The 22,082-nt window shown below is 38.4% G+C and overlaps 1 protein-coding gene and 1 long non-coding RNA gene across 4 annotated transcripts in view; one reads left to right on the plus strand and one right to left on the minus strand.

Annotated features, from left to right (window-relative positions):
* Window positions 1–988, minus strand: part of LOC309808321 — a 141,104-nt gene extending 140,116 nt beyond the window's left edge. For both annotated transcript variants that reach the window (XR_014294733.1, XR_014294734.1), the window contains exon 1: window positions 895–988. This is a non-coding gene — a long non-coding RNA (uncharacterized lncRNA). The remainder of the gene's footprint in view (window positions 1–894) is intronic.
* Window positions 1–1,885, plus strand: part of GRM5 (glutamate metabotropic receptor 5) — a gene marked incomplete at its 5' end in the record, with an annotated part of 526,560 nt that extends 524,675 nt beyond the window's left edge. For both annotated transcript variants that reach the window (XM_082628467.1, XM_082628466.1), the window contains one exon: window positions 919–1,885. In XM_082628467.1, coding sequence (XP_082484593.1) covers window positions 919–1,807 — 889 coding nt within the window. In that variant the 3' untranslated portion in view covers window positions 1,808–1,885. The remainder of the gene's footprint in view (window positions 1–918) is intronic.
* Between the last annotated feature and the right edge of the window lie 20,197 nt (window positions 1,886–22,082).

Here is a 22,082-nt window from a genome sequence, read left to right on the forward strand (position 1 = left end):
AGCCTCATTAGAGGCTTTCTTCACCAGAGCAGATTTCAGTTCCCAGAGTGGAGACGAAAAAGGACTACTTGGGAAAAAGAAGAGGGAGAAAGGTCCTAAGAAACCATGTCAGTCAGACAACACTCATTGAGACCCTAATTCGAAACTATACACTAGGTGCCAAAGGCAATAATACTGCATGCTCCCTCACAGAATTGTTATTCAAGTTTTAGGCCTTAAAATAAATGCGTGTGGAAATTTCTACCAAGTAGAAAAGTTCTAATTAATTTCAAATTAGTGTATGTATTCACTGAATTTGTATCTTCCACCAGATAAGCCAGACTAAGTACAAACATGTTCAAAGTCAGGAGTTCTTACAGAAATCCCTAGTTAAATGCACCAACCATGGGCGTGCAGAATAAAAACTGAATTGGAACCACTATCTACTTCCTGGTAACCCCTGACTCCTACCCCTTCCCTGCCCTCTGATCACTGGGTTGAGCTGAGGTCCTAGCTCTGTCTCCTTTCAGGGGCTGCCAACTTTGGGAAGCCCGTGCCCTGTCCCCGGCACGTCTGCACACAACCACAATACTGCAAGCCCTCGCTTCTAGGTTTGCAGCCTAACCAGCTGTCGCACTCACGGGTGGTCTCAGAACTACCGCAGAATCCCCATACACAGCCCTTTATCCACACTAATATCCCCTTTGACACACTTCCGTGGTCATGATGAACGTTAGACCAGATACAAGAAAGCAGCCTTTCACTCAAGCAAGCAAAAGCCACGTCCAAGATCTCTTTCCCTGGTGTCCTTTGATGCCCTATTTCCTGAGAAAACAAGGAAAGTCCTCCCCAGTCCGAGTCCCACGGCCGCCCACCCCCGGAGAAGCCCTCCCGTCCGGGGCCTCGCGGAGTCACCTCTTGTCTCCCTTCTCTCCGCAGCTCCAACGGAAAATCTGTCACGTGGGCGCAGAACGAGAAGAGTAGCCGGGGGCAGCACCTGTGGCAGCGGCTGTCCATCCACATCAACAAGAAAGAGAACCCCAACCAAACGGCCGTCATCAAGCCCTTCCCCAAGAGCACGGAGAGCCGCGGCCTGTGCGCGGGCGGCGCGGGCGGCGGCGGGAGCGCGGGCGGCGCAGGCGCGAGCGGCGGCGGCCCTGAGCCCTCGGACGCCGGCCCCAAGGCTTTGTACGACGTGGTGGAGGCCGAGGAGCACTTCCCCGCGCCTGCGCGGCCGCGCTCGCCGTCGCCCATCAGCACGCTGAGCCAGCGCGCGGGCTCGGTCGGCCGCACGGACGACGACTTGCCGTCGCTGCACTCGGAGCCTGCGGCGCGCAGCAGCTCGTCTCAGGGCTCGCTCATGGAGCAGATCAGCAGCGTGGTGACCCGCTTCACGGCCAACATCAGCGAGCTCAACTCCATGATGCTGTCCACCTCCGCTCCCGGCCCCGGCGCGGGCGCCCCGCTCTGCTCGTCCTACCTGATCCCCAAAGAGATCCAGCTGCCCACCACCATGACCACGTTCGCCGAGATCCAGCCGCTGCCCGCCATTGAGATCACCGGCGGCGCGCAGCCCGCGGCCGCGGCCCCGCCGGCTGGGGGCGCTGCCCGGGAGCCCCCGGCGGCCGGGCCTGAGGCTGCTGCCGGCAAGCCGGACCTGGAGGAGTTGGTGGCTCTCACCCCGCCGTCCCCCTTCAGAGACTCGGTGGACTCGGGGAGTACCACTCCCAACTCACCAGTGTCCGAGTCGGCCCTCTGTATCCCATCGTCTCCCAAATACGACACACTTATCATAAGAGATTACACTCAGAGCTCCTCATCCTTGTGAATGTCCTTGGAAAGCACGCTGGGCTCCCAAACGGAGCCGAGACCTCCGGTGTTCCCACAGACACAGTTGCCTGATTAAGACCCGAGGTGGAAGACGCCAAGTACACCTGTAATGGAAACAAGAGATTAATAGTGCTATTTAACATCAACCGACGAAGACACCAACTACAAATCTTTTGGCAGATCTTCTTCTAGTGGCCTTAGAAAACATGGGCTTTTAAGAAACACTGCTTCTGTTTTTGAGGGCTGACAAGGAGTCTGTTGAAACAGTTACATACTAAGTGCTTTGCTCTAGGGAAGCAATGAGTGTGAAACAGCGTAATGGAGGGGAAACAGCATAGTTAATAAGCAACTGTAAAAAAAAAAAGTTTTGTTTGTTTACTTTAATTCTTTTCCCAGAAGATTCTTTGATTCACCAAACATGAATGTACATTTTCTAACAAACTCAAAATCTGGGACCAAAACGTCAACTTTTCTCTTCCTCTTTTTTTGTTTTTTTTTTTGGTTTTTTTTTTTTGTTTTTTCTTTCCTTTAAAGACCTTGGAAAGCAGTACTTGGGCCCAGTATTTACTGAGGCCTTGATGTGAGTGTGTCCCATACACAACACACAACAGTATGAAGAGGGCTGCGCTGATGTATGTAGGGCTTTTACCAGACTTTCCTCTCCAATTTGGTTGTGACATCCTCTTCCAAAAGCCTGCATCTTGGATTCCACCTAGTTATTTCAATTCACCTCCATTAACTAAGAAAACCAGTGGAAGATTTCTTGACTATTTCACCATGTTGCCAATCAATACTGGAGTAGCAAAAAATATTTTCTGGAATACTGTTTTGTAATTCCCTCACTGGGGTGCGTTGTGTAGCTGGAAATTCTCTTTATAATAATAATAATTCTTGAGCTCCAGCTTGGCTATCTCTTTCATGAAATGTGGCCACTCCTCATTATGAATGCATTGCCAGCTAAAATATTTAAAGTACGCATTTGGGCTTCTTCATTCCTTTCTTTTGAAAACCTGATGCACAAAGAGCTCCTCTGTTCTTTTCAAGTCCCACCACTGGAAGAACGGTCCATAGACCCACTGAAGACATTGTCACGATTGGAGGGACTGTTCAAAAAATTAACACAATCTTAATACACTGGAAATTTTAAACTGTGTCAAGTCGGCGTAGCAGAGATTTAGCTATGCCAGTGAGCAGTGATTTTAACTTTTCTTGGCTGCTTAAACAGGGCAGCTATGAACTATGACAAATGCAGATTTTTCAAAGCAATACAGAAAACTAAAACAGAGGAACCTTAACGAATATAAACCACACAATCTTTCTTAGCCATTCCAAAAAGAGGCAAAGCAATTATTAATATTTTCCTTTTTAAAATAATTATTAATATAATTTTGTGCACTTCATACTGTCACTTTTTAAAAACTGCAGAAAAGAGATTTAAAGTTATAATAGAAATACCTGTGCTTTGATAGGCTCATACAGGTAGAATTCATAGCTCAAGACCTGCATCCACTGTCATCTCTTTCTTCCTCCCATTACAGCTATCCTCAGGTGCCAAATGTTTTTGATTTTTAAATAAGGATAGTAATAAAAGGAGGAGGTGTCCTAGAAATTTAAAGTTCAGTTGACCCAGCCTTATACTAAAGATAGCCTTATGAAAAAGATTTGCTATGAGGCAGAAGTATATTTTTAGCAGAGAGAAAGATAAACAAAAACCTTTTTCCTTTAGCTCAATATCCTTATTTTGGTAAGTATTTTTTATCTCACATCTACTTAAAAAAAGGAATTGAGAAATGGAAATATATCCATTAACGTAATTTATCATTCCCCACTTTTAAAAGTTATAATAAATATACTGCTCCACTTTACTTTCCTGATAACTGTTCTTATATTAAATTATATTAAATCAAATCTCCCGATAGAAAACATTAAAAGCTAACATTAATTTACTAAAATATAAAATTTTTTAAATCAGACCTCCAGTGACAATTTAAAAATAGCATCATCAGAGCCCCTCGATCCCAAATATTATAATGACTCTTGAAACAGTGAATCTAGCTAAGTTTTGTGGTTTCATTGAAGGCAAATGTCTGCCTCTACTTAAAAAACAAATGTAAATATTTTGAGTATTAATATCCCTGGATTCTCATCAAAAGGGTGGCATTCACCTGGGGATTACTGTCTTGATTTCTTAAGTATCGAAACCTTTCTAAGTATGCTCTGAGTTTTAAAATTTTGTTTCATAAAACACGTTGGTTTCCATTGTATTCTTAAGTACAAGTTTCACTGTGTTGACCAATAGAAGAACATTTTTAAAACTTTCTCCATGATCAAATTCCTTTCTAATTTTTTAGTAATATATTTCTTTTAAAAGTACACTACCTTGTGATAAAATCCATTAGAAATTAAAATTTAATGCAAATAAATTTCCATCTGATAATTCCATATGAAATAATAGTCAACTGTAATAAGAAAAATAATTTATCCAATTAGAGGAGAACAAGATGTATTTTTCTGTGTATTTATATAACCCTTTGCCACTTCATTCAATACATTGTATAATATATAATATTATTAGTAATGCATTCTTGGGATCTTTTATTTTGGAATGATGCTAACTCTGTCTCTTTGCCAATTCTAATACCAGGTTCCAAGTAATAAATCTACAATACAAAGAGAACTGAATATTCATTCTAGGGCTAGGATATGAACTTCACAATTCATTTGAGTACCTATTTTCATTGAATTTCCTTGAAAACAGTCTGTTCCTGGTGCCCAGTGATAATTCAGTCAGGACCAGCATGACTAAAAGGAAGGGGAAAGTACAGTGGAATGCTAAGTTTCAGAAAAGTGACCCTAAAGGACAGTTTGGTCCCAGAATGAAAAAAAGAAGACCTGGTTTGATCAAATTATACAGACTATCTAAGAAGTCCACCCTTCTTCTGTTGTGGGAAAGAGTGGTGGCAGCCTGAGAAGACTGTATCTGCATTGGGAAGAACCAGAACTCTCTGGGGTAGGGGTGGGGAACATAAAGGGAGTGTGGAAAGGAAAACGGTATGAGATTTAATTGAAGCAAAGAAAAAAAAAGAAACCCCCCAATGTGCTAATCCTTGTTGGTAACAGTCTTTCCCAAGTTCCTGCTGTTACCAGCATGTGATCAGGCAGACTAGGACCTATTTCTGACTGTCCATGAATTGTATAATGGCTCTGCTGCAGTTCTGTGACTTCCAAACCAGGAATTAAACACTTTTTAAGGAAAAAACATTTCCTGTGCTAGTCTCCCAGTGAAATGTACATGTTTTGGAGACTTCAAAGTTATTACCTGAGTTCACATTTAGCCACAGCTTATTAATAACCCTCAAGCTGTCAGAATCTCTATAGTTACCCTTTACAATTTTATACTGTGAAAAAATACAGATCAGTGAAAAGCATAAAGATAAATCGGAATTCACTTTAAAGAGGGTCTGAGGCCTGGCAGATGCTCTACTATCTGTTGAAGAATGAGGCATGTATAAAATAGTTGGCTGAATTTCACTGATCTTCCCAATGTGAACAAATATACTATGTATATTGTGTGTATTTCTAGAATTCAATGGCAGCTGCTGGTGGTGTTGTAATTAGAAATCTATATAGAATATAGATGTTTTAGAGAGATGGTGCCAATCCTAAAAGATATGTGTGGGCTACAAGTGCTTGTACTTACTTTTTTCTGCACTTTAACTGATTTGGTTTTAAAATGATGTGCGCATATCTGTCTTTTTTTCTATTGTTGCAGCTTGTGCTATTAAAACGATAGAGAATGTTAAATTATTTTGATGTGAATTGCAAATGATTTTTTTCATAAAGTTTAACATTTTTATCAGCATTGTTTTGCTTTGTACTTGTATAAATGTATTTTATTTTAGTATTTTAAAATACACTTGCCTGTTTCTCAGTTGTCTAAATCATGTTAGAGCTGGTGTTTGTGAAGTCAGTTACTTTTTGAAATATATTAAAAAAAGAAACTATGGTATGACTTTAAGATTCTTCCCCTTAAATGTTTAGATTGTTGTCTTAATAGCGTTTTCTATGACCCAAAGAGCCATACTATTAATTCATCTTAAATTCTGAATGACCTACACATTCGAGTTATGGGGTTTACAAAGCAGCCTGTGGACAATAGATTAAAATGAAAATATAAACCAACCACAAACCAACCAGAGATTCTGTCCCCAGAGGCACCTACAAATACCTTTTAAGACATAAATAAATCGTTATATTAAAACAAGGAAGCATTAAAACAAGGAATATACGTTCTTTTTGTGTCTGGAAATACCAATACAATACCAATACAAATTATAGGTACAGTTCCACAATTATCTGTTTTGATAGATGTAACATCACAAAAATAATATAGATTATGCACATGTGTGTATATATATATGTGTGTATGTGTGTGTATGTATATATATCTGTGTCTGTATATGTATACAAACACACACATCAATATAGATATTTTACTTTGAGTCCATCTGTATATGTTTATATGTGTATGTATGTATGTATGTTTGTGTGTGTATGTGTGGGCATGTCTATATAATTTTGCCAGAAAAAAAATTACTTGTCAAATCACTTTTTACTTTCATAGATTCTTAAGCAAATTTACACCCCCTGAACACAACTTAGCTAAAACCTAAAAGCATGATGTAGACTATATGAATGATGTATGAAAGAGAAAATGTAAATTTTAAAATATAGCCTCTCTCTGCTTCCCTACATTGTATTATTTGTACACATTTAATATATATATACATATATTCTTATATAAGTTGATACAAACTATGTTTGAACTTAAAAAAGAAAGCCATTTTTTGGTCGGATTCTCTAATTCAGTGTCTTCTATTCTGAAGTAATCCAAATGGGCATATGTTTATATAAACTTGAGGTTGAGGTAAGATATCTAGACTACATACATTATCTACTAAAGATCAAAAGAGTTTTGCAAGACTCCATAGAACCAATGGAGGCCAGATGAAACCAGCTGATGCAATAGAAATAGCATTAAGTAGAAATAAAAGTCAGGCTCTATTGCCCTGTCACATATGATCTTGGAATAAATTACCTTGACTTCTCTATAACTCAGTTCCTCTTTATTTAAATGCTGACGTGAGTTACAATAAGCTGTGAAGTTTATTTCATTTCCAGCATTCCTGGTATGTGGTAAATGCTTAATAGGTGATAGCTGTTAGTGGCAACATAGTATTTATTATACAGTTAATATCCAGCAGGCAGTTTACATATGTTATGTCCAATATTACTTGTGGAGCTGTAACAAATTCTTGTCCAACTTAAAGCATACATCATTGGGGGAAGAGCCTACTGAGGTTTGAACTCATATACAACCTTGGAACTGTCCATTTGGATGAGTTAGTAAATTGATCTTAAACACCACAAAAAGAATGCTTTTCTTCTGTTATAGCATATGCTGAATGCTGGCCAGTTTTTTGGTTATACTGTACACAAATGATCAGTTTTTAAAAATAAACATTTACTTTTTTATGGTAGCTAGCTAGGTAGGTAGGTAAATAGACAGAATTATATTAATGAAATAATCTCCTTAAACAAAAGCATAGTAATTACACTTTTTTCTCAAAGTATTTTGAAATTCAGAATCAGTTACTACATTATTTTTCAAGAATAATTTCAGTAGATAAATTCTAAGAAAAAACCTTTAGACTCAGCTTCTCTGGCCAGGTTTAGACACCTAAACAAACAGTATTACAGGAAAACTTAGTTTAACCTCCACACGAATAAATATTTTAAATTAGCTTTTACTGCAGACCCAACACATTTGGTTTTGTCATGACATCCAGGTTTTTTTGTATGAACATTTATACAAATAGGCTAGTTATGTGGTATATATATCAGACACATTTGGCTTATTTATATATAACTTGTATTTTTACTCATTGACATAAAACAAAGCCTTATATAACTAGCATGTTTCTATAACAGGATAAATGTTATATAATAAATTATATGACTGATATGTCCATGAAAATTGCAATTTAATATAGTAAATTGCCTTTTCTGAACTGCTGAACAGTAATAAGTGTTTCACAAAATAAAAGTTTTAGATTTTTAAAAGTTTGGAAATCATAATAACTCCAAGTTGGATGTCTGCCTTCATCTCAGAACTTGCCACTCTTCTTTAAATATGTTAATATGCATTAACCCTGGAAGTTTGTTTTTTTTTTTTATAAGTAGTCTCCTCAGAGTAGAACTTCATAGTATGAGTTTTGGAAATGCTATGATATAAAGTTTATAATTTGTAGACACTTTTTCCCTTAGTCTTGAAAATTAATTGCTATTTCCATGATGATCTCCTAAGGATTTTGGAGAAGAAAACATGGATTGATACCATCAATCATTTCAGAGCCATTCTACTGAATCATGGAAAGCCTTGCTACATTTTATTATCCATTTTCCTCCTATTTTCTGATTTCTCAGAGCTCTACCAGCACATTCACTTTACTCCCAGGGGTCAAGCTGAGGATTTTCTTTTTCTTTTTTTCAATCAACATGTTGGATGGTTTCCTTAACTCCCAACAGCCTCAGATGAAACAATATGTGAAATAGTAGCATTAGTAGATGTTAAGTAGCCAGTGAACTATATTCCAAGAGCAGTAGAAGGTTATTGGAGTATCATCCAGAAGTTATTTTAGAAACTTTTTTCACGTGTTTTCTAATTTACCTAAGTAATCAAAATTACACGGCTACATCTAACACATGTACCATACTAATGCATTTCTACTCCTGCATGTTCAAAATAATGATTTCTACTTTTTACCTCCCTGTATGTTGTGGTACTCTCTGTCATATGCTTTCTCTCTCTAAAGAGCTCAAATAACATCATTAGCCCTAGTGCATTAGCCCATTCTTCAAGGAGGCATGAAACACTCTACATGTATGCAGAGAGAAAAGGTCTTATTCCGGGAATACAAATACCCACTCTAATAATACAGAACAAATCAGCAACAAAATCAGGGGAATATCCTGACTAGTTTTATTCTGTCCATATGAGAGCAAGAAGGCTTTCTTGCTCTTTGCATGGTAACAAAAAGCCCCAAATTCAATTTTTAAAATATAAGAGAAACCTGAGATACAACCATTTTGGACTGACAAAGTTGGGGTCAGGAACCCAAGAAAAATGCAAGTAATAATGACTAGGCTAATAAACAGATAAAAAGCCTGAATAAATTAAAGGAAGCTGAAAGGCCCTAAAAAAGAAGAATGTAGTTGTGTTACTGAGTGATGTTATTTGCTGAACCAGCACCATCAGTTAACCCAGCCCTGGTATATGCAATACACTGAGAGAGGCAAATGCAAAATAAACAAAGGTGGGTATAGGAATATTAACGTCTGGCAAGAAGTAATTCAAAATTAATTTATTAAAAGGACCAAAAGGAATATTTTAAATTAATAAACATCTACTCAGAAGATAGAACAGTCATGAACCAATATGTGCTTTAAAATATGGCTTTAAAGCATACAAAGTAAAGATTAATAGAAACACACACACACACAAATTCCACAATCACAACAGACCTCTTCAATATATTTAAATCACAAATACATCAAGAAGCCAAAAAAATAATAGAGGAAGCGAGTAACAAAACCATGAATAATCAAATTTATTTAGAGCTTTGTTTGTATTAAACAGAGAATAGACATTCTTTTCATCATCCATGAAATATTCATAAACATTAACCTTGAATTTGACCACGAAAGAGACCTTAACACATTTCAAAAGGCAAAAATCATACAGGCTACATTCACTGACTAAAAGTCATAAAATTCTGAAATTAAAAAAAAAATGATATCCAAAAGAAATCCTGGAGATCTCTCATCTAAGAGCATTTTTGGACTGAAGAGGAAAACTTAACTAAAATTATATCCTACATAGAAATGAACTTAGACAAAAACCTGCGTACAGTACTGTAAAGAAAATGTTTTACTCTAAATGTAGACTAAAAATAAATTAACTAAAATTTCAGTTGAAGATGTTGAAAAATAAACAATAAAAAACAAAGAAAATATAAATAACATTGATTAAGTTGAAATTAATACAAGAAAAAAAATCTACTGAAAAATTTAAAGTGATCATTAAAACCAAAGTCTTTTAATTTGAAAAGACCAGCGCACTGACAAACGTTTGTCAAGCTTAATCAAGTAAAAGAGAAACCACAATTAATACTGTGAGAAAAGAGTCATAGCTACATATATACAAGATATATAAAAGAAAGCACTAGGTAAAACTTTGAACTAATAAATTTGAAAATATAGATGACATGATATTCTAGGAAAATATAAATCATCAAATTAAAACAAATACAAGTTGAAAATGCAGATAAACCAATAATGATAGAATATCATGAAAGGGAATTTAAAAATATTTAACTCTAAGTGGCATATGCCTAAATATTTTAGGAGAATTTCATCATGGTATAGAACATGGAAATACATGGAAATATCTATAGCTCATTTTATGAGGCTTTTATAACTTTGGTACACAAATCAGATAAGGAGGGACATAAATAGAGTTATAAGCTATTCCCATAAACATCGATTTTTAAATCCCAGATAAACAATTCACACATCAAACTGTGAAGTGTAATAAACTAATAATACTTCATGACTAAATATAGTCTACCATAGGATTTTGTGTTGTTCAATATTAGGAAATAAAAAATGTAGTTTACTACATTAACATATTAAAAGAAAAATGAAATCTATACAATAGATAAGAGAAACATTTGATAAAAGTTAACACCAATTCCTGATTAAAATAAAATAAAACAAATTAACAACTAAAAATAAAAGGAAAATTTCTTAAGGTGAAAAAATTCTATTAAAAACCTATTGCCAACATGATACTAATAGAAAAATACCAGAAGAGTTCCCATTACATCAGGAATGAAAGATGTATTCCATACATGCACAATTCTTAAGTGACAATGAAATTTTTGTCTCAAACAACACATTTTCTGTGAGTTAAATAAAGTACAAGCATCAGTTGTATTGAGACAGTGGATTTACTTGGGACAACTACTTATACTTTCACTGTCCTGAGCAAACCAGGACACAGGCCCACTCTAAATCATTACTATTTAATATGGTATTTGATGTCCTAGAGAAAACTCTAAGTCAAGAAAAAGAGAGTAGATATTAATATTTTGAAGAAACAAATCTACTATCAGCAGATTCATCAGCCTATAAAATCTAAAACAATCAAAAAATAAAATATTAAGATTAAAAATAAAATGTTAAATGTAATGATATGAACAAGCAAAAATAACTAGATGAGCTACAAGACTTTGGGCAAGCAATTTCTTGTCATGGCTTGTTCAAGAGCATCATAAAATCTGCTAAACTAGTAGGAAAAGTTAAAGATATAAAGAATAATTTTTTAATTGTGAAAAATACTGTAAAGTGTGCTTGACAAAGAGGAAGTAAAGGGGTTCCCTGGTGGCGCAGTCGTTGAGAGTCCGCCTGCCGATGCAGGGGACACGGGTTCGTGCCCCGGTCCGGGAAGATCCCACATGCCGCGGAGTGGCTGGGCCCGTGAGCCATGGCCACTGAGCCTGCGCATCCGGAGCCTGTGCTCCACAACGGGAGAGGCCACAACAGTGAGAGGCCCACGTACCACAAAAAAAAAAAAAAAAAAAAAAAAAGAGGAAGTAAAGAGGAAGAACGTATGTGAGAACAATATCTTGGGACACTTCCCTAAAAGATTTCCAAAGAACAGAATTTTAAATGGTCAGTAGATGCTGACCAGATGGATACAAGAGAGGAAAACATTCAGGCACAGGGAACAGCCCATCCAATTACACAAGATAGTGCATGGAGTGTTCAGGGAAGTAGCATTAGTTTAATAACTAGAGCTCTTCGGGAGGCTTAAACAAGATAATGTACATTATGTACACAGTGTTGTGCACATGGAGTATGTTCCTTCGATGCTATAGCTGCTTTAGTAGCAGTACTGGCAGTGCTAGATATTTAGATGTAATAGAATACTATAGAAAATACATGTAACCACGCATCTATGTAAAATTGGTTATTCTACTTTTATTCCTGAGCATATATGCATCATTCTCTAAAAACACAAATAAATTCAACCATTCAGAACTCAGAAGGAACCTAATCTCTCATGATCACACACGTGCATGCAATTGTTTGCTGTAGCAAATATCAGAACTAAATGTAAGAAAGAACTTGATAGTGACATTTACAATCAAATTAGACGAAATGAAAAAGTGAATTAGTAAATCACCTATGCTTCGTAATTAATAAAAGTAAAAAAATAATACTCAGTAACAACAAAAAATACAGAGAATGTAACAAAGGCATGGCATTTGAATCAAGATATTTAAAACTGCGAAGGAAAAAAAAGAAAGAACTTTAGAAATACATAAACTACGTTGTGTATGACTTTAGTCAAGCGCCTCCTTCAGTTCTGCAGCCTCCTCCACTCAGATAAACGCCCTTCTCTAGATCTTCTTTTTTCTTCTATAAGCTGAAACAGTTGTCTCAGATCAATCTTTCCAAGATTTTCAAAGTTATTCTAGGGCCTTCATGCGGTATAATCATCCATTTTAATCTCTCTGTCTCTTTTTTTTTTTACTGTGGTGATAACACTTATCATCAGATCTACCCTCTTAAAAAAATTTTAAGTGTACAATACAAGATTGTTAACTATAGGCAACAACTTTGTACAGCAGACCTCTAGAACTTATTCATGTTGTATAACTGAAACTTTATAATCATTGAATAGCAACTCCCCATTCCCCCCTAACTCCTGTCCCTGGCAATCACTATTCTACTCTCTGCTTCTATGAGTTAGACTATTTGAGATACCTTATATGAGTGGAAACATGCAGTATTTGTCGTTCTGTGACAGGCTTATTTCACTAAGCATAATGTCTTCAAGGTTTATCCAGTTTGTTGCATATGGCAGGATTTCCTTACTTTTTAGGCTGAATAATGTTCCACTGTATTTATGCACCACATTTTCTTTTTCCATTCATCCACTGATGGACATGTAGGCTGTTTCCACATCTTGGCCATTGTGAATAACTAAAAAAGAATTAAATATTCAAAACCATGTTGCCCAAGACCCTCCTAGAAAGTATCTTTTTTATTGTTTGTCTTTAGGGAAGTCTGTGACTTTACTTGAAGGGGATGAAAGGGAAGGAGTGGGTGACCCTGATGCCAAGCCAACTGTGGTCCATGGGCCTGTAGGTGATGGAGTACTTGCTCAGGTAGCAGTGGAACATCTCAGGCTTGATTTCCAGCTTGTTGAATGTCACGCTATGGACACCTACCGTGCCACCCACTGCCTCGCACAGAATGATCATGCCCTGCAGGTGCACCTTCACCACATCTGGCTTCTCCGTGGGGGCCTTGTGCAGGCCCGTAGGCAGAAAGTGCTACCTCCCCTGCAGGTTCTATTCAGCAGCCACCATTGGCTGCTGATAGGACATGTCCAGCAGCTGGTCAAGGTCCCTACCATGTAGGTCAACCTGAGGAAGGTCCACTCCTTCTTCTGCTCCACTTCCACCATCCCGTCAGTTGTTCAGAAAGATTGTTTTGTTTTGTTTTCACTGCATTTATTAGTAACATAAAGAAAACATTGAAACCAAAAAAAGTAAAAAGTTCATTCTCAGTTCTCCAAATGGCTCTCCTCCCTCCCTCTTGCCCATACAAACTCTGAACCCATTTCCTCAGGGCCAGTTCAAAACTGGACCTGTTTACTGCCATTTTCACAGAAAACAACCAATGCAGAGAGCAGCAGTACTGTCTAGATTCCACCCAAATGTAGGCTGGGGGAGAGTTACAGAATTCAAATGAAAGGGCTGGTGACCTCACAGTGATGTAGTCTAACTAAAATGGGCTGGACAGGAGATAGAGTAAGCCTATCAGGGGCCTTACAGAACATCTCATGGGCCTGAGTCAAACCCAGGTTAACAGACATGAGGAGAAGGATGCGAGGACCAGGGGTGCAATTTTCTTGTGGAAAGTTTCACAATTCTCCCATGTTGGGAGGTGGAGAAAGTCCAGAGGGCACCAAGAGCCTCACTCATTTTGGCAGAAAAACTTACTCTAGTGTTGGGAAGTCACAAAAATGCCACGGATACTGAGAAAGGCTAGGAGGGGATTCACAGGTAAGAATGAGATGTATGGCTTCATTACACCTTCATTCAGGCTACTAAACACTATTAGGTATTGAGTTGCTTTTGACTATTTTTCAGCTTAACATTGGTTTAAACATAAACGTGTCTGGCTTAATTTAGAAACAAATCATGAACATTATAAATATAAGGAATTTGATTTTTTAAACTCCAAATATACTTCCTAACATCAGATCATGAAAGCAAGTTGTTTTTGCCATAATATGTAGTGTCATTTCAACCTACCTCTAAATTACATGCAATATCTAAACTACACATGAAATAACCCCGTCTTATTTTATCGCCAAAACATGATTTTTCTTGCAAATATTATTTACAGTAAATTTTGTGTGTGTGTGTGTGTGTGTGTGGTATGCGGGCCTCTCACTGTTGTGGCCTCTCCCGTTGCGGAGCACAGGCTCCGGATGCGCAGGCTCAGTGGCCATGGCTCACGGGCCCAGCCGCTCCGCGGCATGTGGGATCTTCCCGGACTGGGGCACGAACCCGTGTCCCCTGCATCGGCAGGCAGACTCTCAGCCACTGTTCCACCAGGGAAGCCCTACAGTAAATTTTAAGAAGCTTTTTTTTTTTTTTTTTAATTTTTTTTTTAATTTTTTTTTTTTTGCGGTATGCGGGCCTCTCACTGTTGTGGCCTCTCCCGTTGCGGAGCACAGGCTCCGGATGCGCAGGCTCAGCGGCCATGGCTCACGGGCCCAGCCGCTCCGCGGCATATGGGATCCTCCCGGACCGGGGCACGAACCCGTATCCCCTGCATCGGCAGGCGGACTCTCAACCACTGCGCCACCAGGGAGGCCCAAGAAGCTTTTTGATAAGTGAAACGAATTGAAATTTGCCTTTATGTACGATTTATTCAAACAACAAATACTTAATGGGTGTCTGCTATGTGCCAGGGCACTTTTCTAGATTCTGGGCGTCTAGCAATGAACAAAACCAAAATTATGTTTACATGGACCTTATTTTTTATTATGTGTATGAATATGTGTGTGTTGGTGGAAGAGACAAAAAACACAAAAATCAAAAAGGAAACTCTAGTATATATTATAAAATGATAAGTGCTATAGAGAAAAATATGGTGGATAAAGGAGACATAAATTCAGGAAAGGGGAGTAATTTTAAATATGTTTATCAGGAAAGATTTTACTTCTAAGTGATATCTGAGCACAGACTTGAAGAAGGTGCAGAAACAAATCATGAACATATCATGAAAGAATACGCCAGGCAGAGGAAAGAGTAAATGCAAAGATCCTGAAGAAGGAGTAAGTCTAGAAATGTTAGGAACTGCAACAAGTATAGTATGGCTGAAAGAGAATGAGTCTTGAGTAGGATAGTAGGAGCTGATTTCAGTAAGCACAGAGTCAACTCATACAGAGCCTTGGAAGATAATATAAGGAAGTTGGCTTTTATGCTGAAGGTTTTGAGCAAAAGAAAAACATCTGGTTTATTTTCAGAGGAGCAGTCTGGAAGCCCTGGAATAAATTGTTAGGAGGCAAAGTTAGAGGCAGGGAGGCTGATAAGAAGCTCTTGCAATAAACAGACAAAATGATAGTGACTTATAGACCATGGTGGTGGCAGTGGAGGTCATGAGAAGTGGTCATAATTTTCTATGTGTATAAGATAGACTCATCAAGATTTGCTGATGGACTGGATGTGGGACTTTAAAGAAAGAAGAGTAGAGAATGGTGAAGGTTTTTTGGGCAGGATGGAGGTGCCCTTAACTGAGTTAGAAAAGGCTGCATGCAGTTAGAGCAGATTTTGGAGCAAGGATGAAGATATGTTGAGTCTGAGATGTCTTTTAAGGAAGATAGTTGGGTATCAGAGTTTAGAACTCAAGGAAGTCTAGACTGGAGCTGTAAAACATATATTAATTACTGAAGATAATAAGCAAATAGAAGATAAGAGCAAATCCTACTATTTGTATAAAATTATTATATAATACATAAAGATCAAGATTAAATTATCTAACTTAAAGCTACTTCTTAATCATTTACCACCAAAAAATTATGATTTTTTAATTCTAAGCGATGTTGTGAGATTACATAACACTGTGAAAGTGATGGTATTTCATCCAACAGAACAGTGCACCTTGCCCTAGGATATGCCATCACCTGAAGCATAGGGGCCACTGGAACCCTTAAGACACTCCCAAACAAGTTACAGAGGTTGTGGTTATCTGGGAAAGTTCCCTGGAGAAGGTAATGCTGGAGGTAGGACTTGAAGAACTGTTATGCAGAGGATATTCTTGGCAAAGGAAATAGCACATACAAGTGCATGAGTGTGAAGTTCAACCATCTATGATAAACATGAAGGGACTTCGTAGTACTCAATATAGAGTGCATGAGGAAGGATCGGGAAAATGGCTAAGAAGGTAAAAAAAAAAAGAAAAAGAAAGAAAGAAAGGAAGAAATAAAGAAAGGAAGGGAAGGAGGGAAGGAAGGGGGAAGGACAGAAGGAAGGGAGGGAGGGAGGGAGGGAGACAAAGAAAGATGGGCTTATGCTTTGTTAAGGAGTTTAGACTTTTAGGTGATAATAAGTCATTGAAGGTTTTATAGAGTAGTTGGTATGGACAAGTTTTTGGTTTCTTTTTTTGTAATATATGATTCTGAGAAGAGAAAGCAATGGAAAATAAATAGGGAAGGAGAGCTAGAGACAGGTGGATCCATAGGGAGGCAATCTACTTGACAAATAATGAGAACAGGAACAGTGCAGATGGTGAAGAAGTGGTAAATTTAGGAAATCTTATGAAGGAGAATTGATACAAATTAGTGACTGGCTGGATGAAGTGAGATGGAGAGGACAAGGATGACACCTGGGTGTCTGGGGTGGTAATTAATAGAAAGTAGCATCTATTACTGAGTCAGGCAACATATCAGGAAGAACAGGTTTGTGATGAGTTCTGTTTGGGAGTTCAGATCTGTGAAACAACAGTCAACATGTCCAGTAAGTAGTGTACAACATAGGTAGAGCTCAGGAAAGAGAAAAAGTTAGGATCTCAGCAAATAACAGGTGACCAATGCAAAAAGGTAATTGAAAAGGTGTTACTAAAGGAAATATTTACAAAGGTATGAGCAGGGCTAGGCAACTAACTAGGGATTGGCAGGGACTGGTAACAGTAGGAAGTGGCCATGACCCCTAGGACTGAGGGGGTAAGAAGAGAAAGGGTTTACTGAATGGGTAAGACCTTCAGCTGTAAGAGAGGGTCAGCTGAAAGGTGCTGTGGTCTTTGGGATCTGGGCGATGCCACATTCCCCCTATTTAAAACTGCCCACGCATCTCAGATGGGCTGCCTAGAACTATGGCAGTTGACTGTATGAGATACACTTACTCAGGAGAGGGTAGTCAGTCAACTCTAATAGCTGGTCCTTTACAACAGCCTAGGTAGACTGCCCATTAACAATACCTGAACCAATTGTCCTTACAGTAAGATGGCATTACATTTCCAAGTAACACTGATAACTGTTCATCTATATAATCCTAACTGCCTGATAACCAGTGCAATTAGTTAAACCTCTAATTCATTAAAATTAGAAGGGACTATAGAGACCACCTGCTAAAGTTTATTATTACCACATCTCTGGATGTGCGTGCTCTCTAGGAACTAACACGTAAAGGGAATACATAGAACCAGAAAATAAACACAACTATAAGGCATTCATTTTATAATAAAACAATTACATATAAACTGTAGGATAGAATGCAACTAAATCCATATGAATTTTAGAGATAAAACAGAAGACTTGAAACAATTTCAAGTGTTCATGTTCTTCTTCCATGAGGAAGAATTTGAGAAGCATTATTTCCACTTTTCTCATTGGCCTTGATATTGGAGCCCACAGACCCAACTCTGTCAATTTAAAGTTTCCATGACTTTGGGCAAATTATTAAAATTCTCAGAGCCTTGGATGTCTCATTTGTCTCATGATGATAACCTAAACACAAGTGTTGGTATAAGGATGAAATGAAATAATTTATGTTAAACACCCAGCATAGTGCTGGGCAACATAGTGTCTAAATGTGTGCTCTTTCCATTATAAGCAATTCTTCCACTAGAAATGTGGTTGCAGAGTGTTGCTGATGTGTCCAACGCCACAATTAATTCATGAACGAAGACCAAGAAAGGGAAAGATTGAGCATCTGCTATGTGACTGTAACTGGACATGGAACATACTTAATGGCATTTAATCCATACAAATGCCCTTGTGAATTAGACTGGAACCCACTTCCTAGCTCCCTTTCCAGAGGCTTTCTGCTCCAGCATGCTGATTCCCTTTGCTTTGGATCCTCTACTTATTCAGTATGTAATTGTATTAACTTCCAATGACAGAGAAGCCCACAAAGACATTCACATCTAATTTGCCCTCTCACTGCAGCCTCTCTCCTGCTTACCATGGTGACAGGTGGCTTGAAAATCACAAGTGGATGGGATTCTGGAGAAGCAGAACAGAGCAGCTGGCAGGCCAAGGTCATAAAGGCACTCAGATTCAAATGATTTTAGAATATTGGAATCAGATTTGAAAATCTTTCTTCTTCTAGCTTCTTTCTTAGAAAGAATAATTTAGGATGGTCCCAGATGACTTCTCACTTTCTTAACTAGAGAATATCATATGCTTATGCAATTGCTAACTTGGAAAACACTAGCATCAAAGGGGTGAGACATGGTGTATAGCAATATTTCCCTCAGCGTACTCCAGAGATGCATCTGCCACACTTCTGGCTCAGATGCCCTGGCCAAGGGATTGTAGCCCCTGCTAACATCATCCATTTGTGGACAATAGGCTAAAAATTTGTTCTGCCAACAGATGGCAAGGCTACATGGGATAGCATCTGTACACTAAGGGAAAATGGCCCTCTTTCAAGATTATTCAGTTATACCCCATCTTGCCCTCCCAAGACTACTGTGATTAATTTAAGGCAGTTTTGCCAACACTGCTGCTTAGGAAGGACATGCAGAGCATCAGGAGGGACATTCAGAGTGCTGAGGAACATGCAACTATCTGAACCAGGCAAAGAACTCAATATAAACTCACCTTGCCAGGTGTCTGGCCCTGACTGAAGTGACAAATTGGGTCTGGACAAAGAATGGGAAGAGAGGAAGAAAAGAGAAAGGATAAAGCTTAGCAAGGTTTTAGCTAACATTTTTATTTTAGAGTTTTCAATAGATCAAGAGTTCATGAATTGTAGCCAAAATTCTTGCAAATGAAAGAACTAGAAGGTTGGCCAAGTTTTTCAGAGGACTAAGTATGACAAGCTTTCTACAAAGAGCAATGGACTTAACAGGTCCTCAGCTCTGTTTACTAACATTGTTTACTAACAGTCTCAGAATTCTCACCAGTAAGATATCCTCCTTTGCAGGATTACTGGCAGCTAAAGCAAAATAATGTTTGCGATCAATGTCATTCATGAGTTGTTATTATTATTAATTTTAATAATATACAATCCCATTCTAAATAAGACTTGTATCAGCTTTTTGACAGGAACGTGATCAGACAGCTAATATGCTAAAATGCTAAAACTTGAACTAGGTCTTCTAACTTTCAGTCTGGATATAAGGGCTACCTCTGTGACACCCATTCCCTCCTCTTTCTAACTGAACTCTTGCTATATCACAGCAATTTGCAAAAGAAGTTGCACTTTCAGGTCACAGATGTACATAGCTAACTGTGTCAATTTCTTAGAGAAGCAGAGTCACTCAGTTAAGCCTTTCTCTCTCTCACCTTTCCCCTTATGTCTGCATGTCCCCAGAATGGCATTAGCTGTCACCTGCTTTGGTTCCGCAGGTTGGAGTATGAGAAAAGAGTGTGCAAGCAGAAGTACTTTTAGTCTGAGTAAACACTGGATACACAGCAAATTGAAAAGCAAACAGGCAGACTGTGACCTGGATTGGGGTCCAACAGACCTGGGTTAAATTTCGAACCTCATCACCAACTAGCTGTGAGATCTTAGGCCAAGTAATTTAATTTCCCTGAGCCATGTTTTATTTTCTGTAAAATAGGAAAAATAATAGCGCCAAGCCTAACTCAAGGTTGCTTGGATGATAAAATAATATAATAATATATACAAATGCCCTTGTCATTATAAAGAACTATAACATGATTAGCCGTTAGCTGTTATAGTAGGCATTAAAATGCTAAAATGTTTCTGCTTAATCTGCTGTCAACTCCATTCTTCTAATTGCTCAGCCAAAAACTGTACCCTTGACTCCTCTCTTTCATTGCTTCCTTCTTAACTGTTTCATACCGGCATAACTGTCATTTGATCTACCTTCAAAATACATACAGAATCAGAACACTCCACACCAATCTACTCCCATAACCTCGTCTGAATTTCAGCACTAGCATTCCGACAGGTCTCTGCTTCCACCTTTGCCTCTCTTCCTCCCCTTCCTTCCCTCCCCCCACCCCAATTCTTTCAGCACACTAGCCAGAGCAATTCCTTTCCATACAAGTCACGACACTCTATTGCTCAAAACCTTCTGGGATCTTCCCATATTACTCGGAATAGAACCTGAAATACCTACAATAGGCTTCAAGGTCTTTTTATTCCTTTAAGGCTATCTTGCTAATGAATCAGAACATATAAGTCAACACAATTTGTGGTCTCTGAAGACTAACTAAGAGGCAATGAAACCATTCACCTCCAGCTTTAACCTTCCATGGGGCTGGGACAGATCTCAAGCCAGTTTCCTATCTGTTATTATTTCTTTGCTAGTTGGCAAGATGTGGCTTTGCACGAGGTTCTCAAAGTCCTAGAAACCAACCTTTCAACATAGGTGACATCTGGCACCCACATGGAGTCCTCCAAAGCTCAGGGGAATCACTTTACAGTCAAGTCAAGGGAAGGAAGAGTTGACCTCTGGTCCAAGCCCCAAAGAGACCACGCTACAATGTCAGGCCTCTGTGTCTAGGTGTGTGGTGTTCGCTTGGCCTGGACTGCTATTTCTCGTTCGTCACTTGTCAAAATCCCACCCACTAGCCAAGGCTGACCTTATATAACACTGCCTTCCTGAGTCCTTACCTAATCTATCCAGTCAAGAGCGGTTGTTCCTTCCTCTGCCCCACCAAAATTTCTCCTTCTCAGTTAGTTTATAAATAATTTTCCCCATCTTAAACTACTGAGTAAGTCTGCTAAGTACTGACAGATTGTCACTTCCTTGAAGACAAAATTAGTAACAGTAGCTCATTATAACATTAATTCTCAAGGCGAGTAGGGAAAAGCTCCTTCAGAATTTCATAGTGGGGATTAAAGGATGATGAGAGAAGACCACACTTTCTTGCAGGGTAAAATATCCTCTCAAAAAGATCTTTGCTCTCTTCTCCCCCACAAAAGTCTCTCTTCAATTTACTGACTCGATTAGGATGTTGAAGACTGTAGACTAGACCAGCAATTCCCAAAAGCAGGTCAGGGATAAATGTACAGCAGAATCATCTGAGGTAAATTTTAAATACCTGGATTCCTGAGCTACTTCTCTAGAAGTCCCTAGAAATTCAGATTAAGTATAAATTAAGGTTAAGATTAATGAAGGTTAAGATTAAGGTCCTGAGCCAGGTATAATATTCAGCATCAAATGATCAGCAAAGTTTGGCAATAACTAATTTAGGGGTGAATTTTAATAGATTTTTAAGGGAAAGGGAAGACTATAAATGATAGAAGAAAAATAAATAAAAGGAAAAAGTAGATGTAGAAAGTCATCAGTGTGACTCAGCATGGCACGAGAGAGAAGATGACCTAGGTAGAGGATGCAATTTTCCAACTGAAGCTGATTTTATTTTCTTTGTCTTGCAGGTGGGGGAAATTTTGGTTTAGGCTTAGGTCACCACAGGGAATAAACATGTGGACCAAAGATTATGGTGTTCTTTCCTTTGGAAGTTATATTTCTCATTGTACATTAATAAATTGACAACCTAGTAACTATACGTTAGTCTATGTGGGATTGTTTATTGTCTGTTCTAAGAGACAAAATTAGGTTTCTGAATCTGCAAACCTCCAGACCTTGAAAAAGAGGACCAGGCAGAGATTCACCCCATTAAAAACCCATACATTGGCGCATGA

This window comes from Mesoplodon mirus, assembly GCF_964341445.2.
Source record: "Mesoplodon mirus genome assembly, chromosome: 7".
Taxonomy (NCBI): Eukaryota; Metazoa; Chordata; class Mammalia; order Artiodactyla; family Ziphiidae; genus Mesoplodon; species Mesoplodon mirus.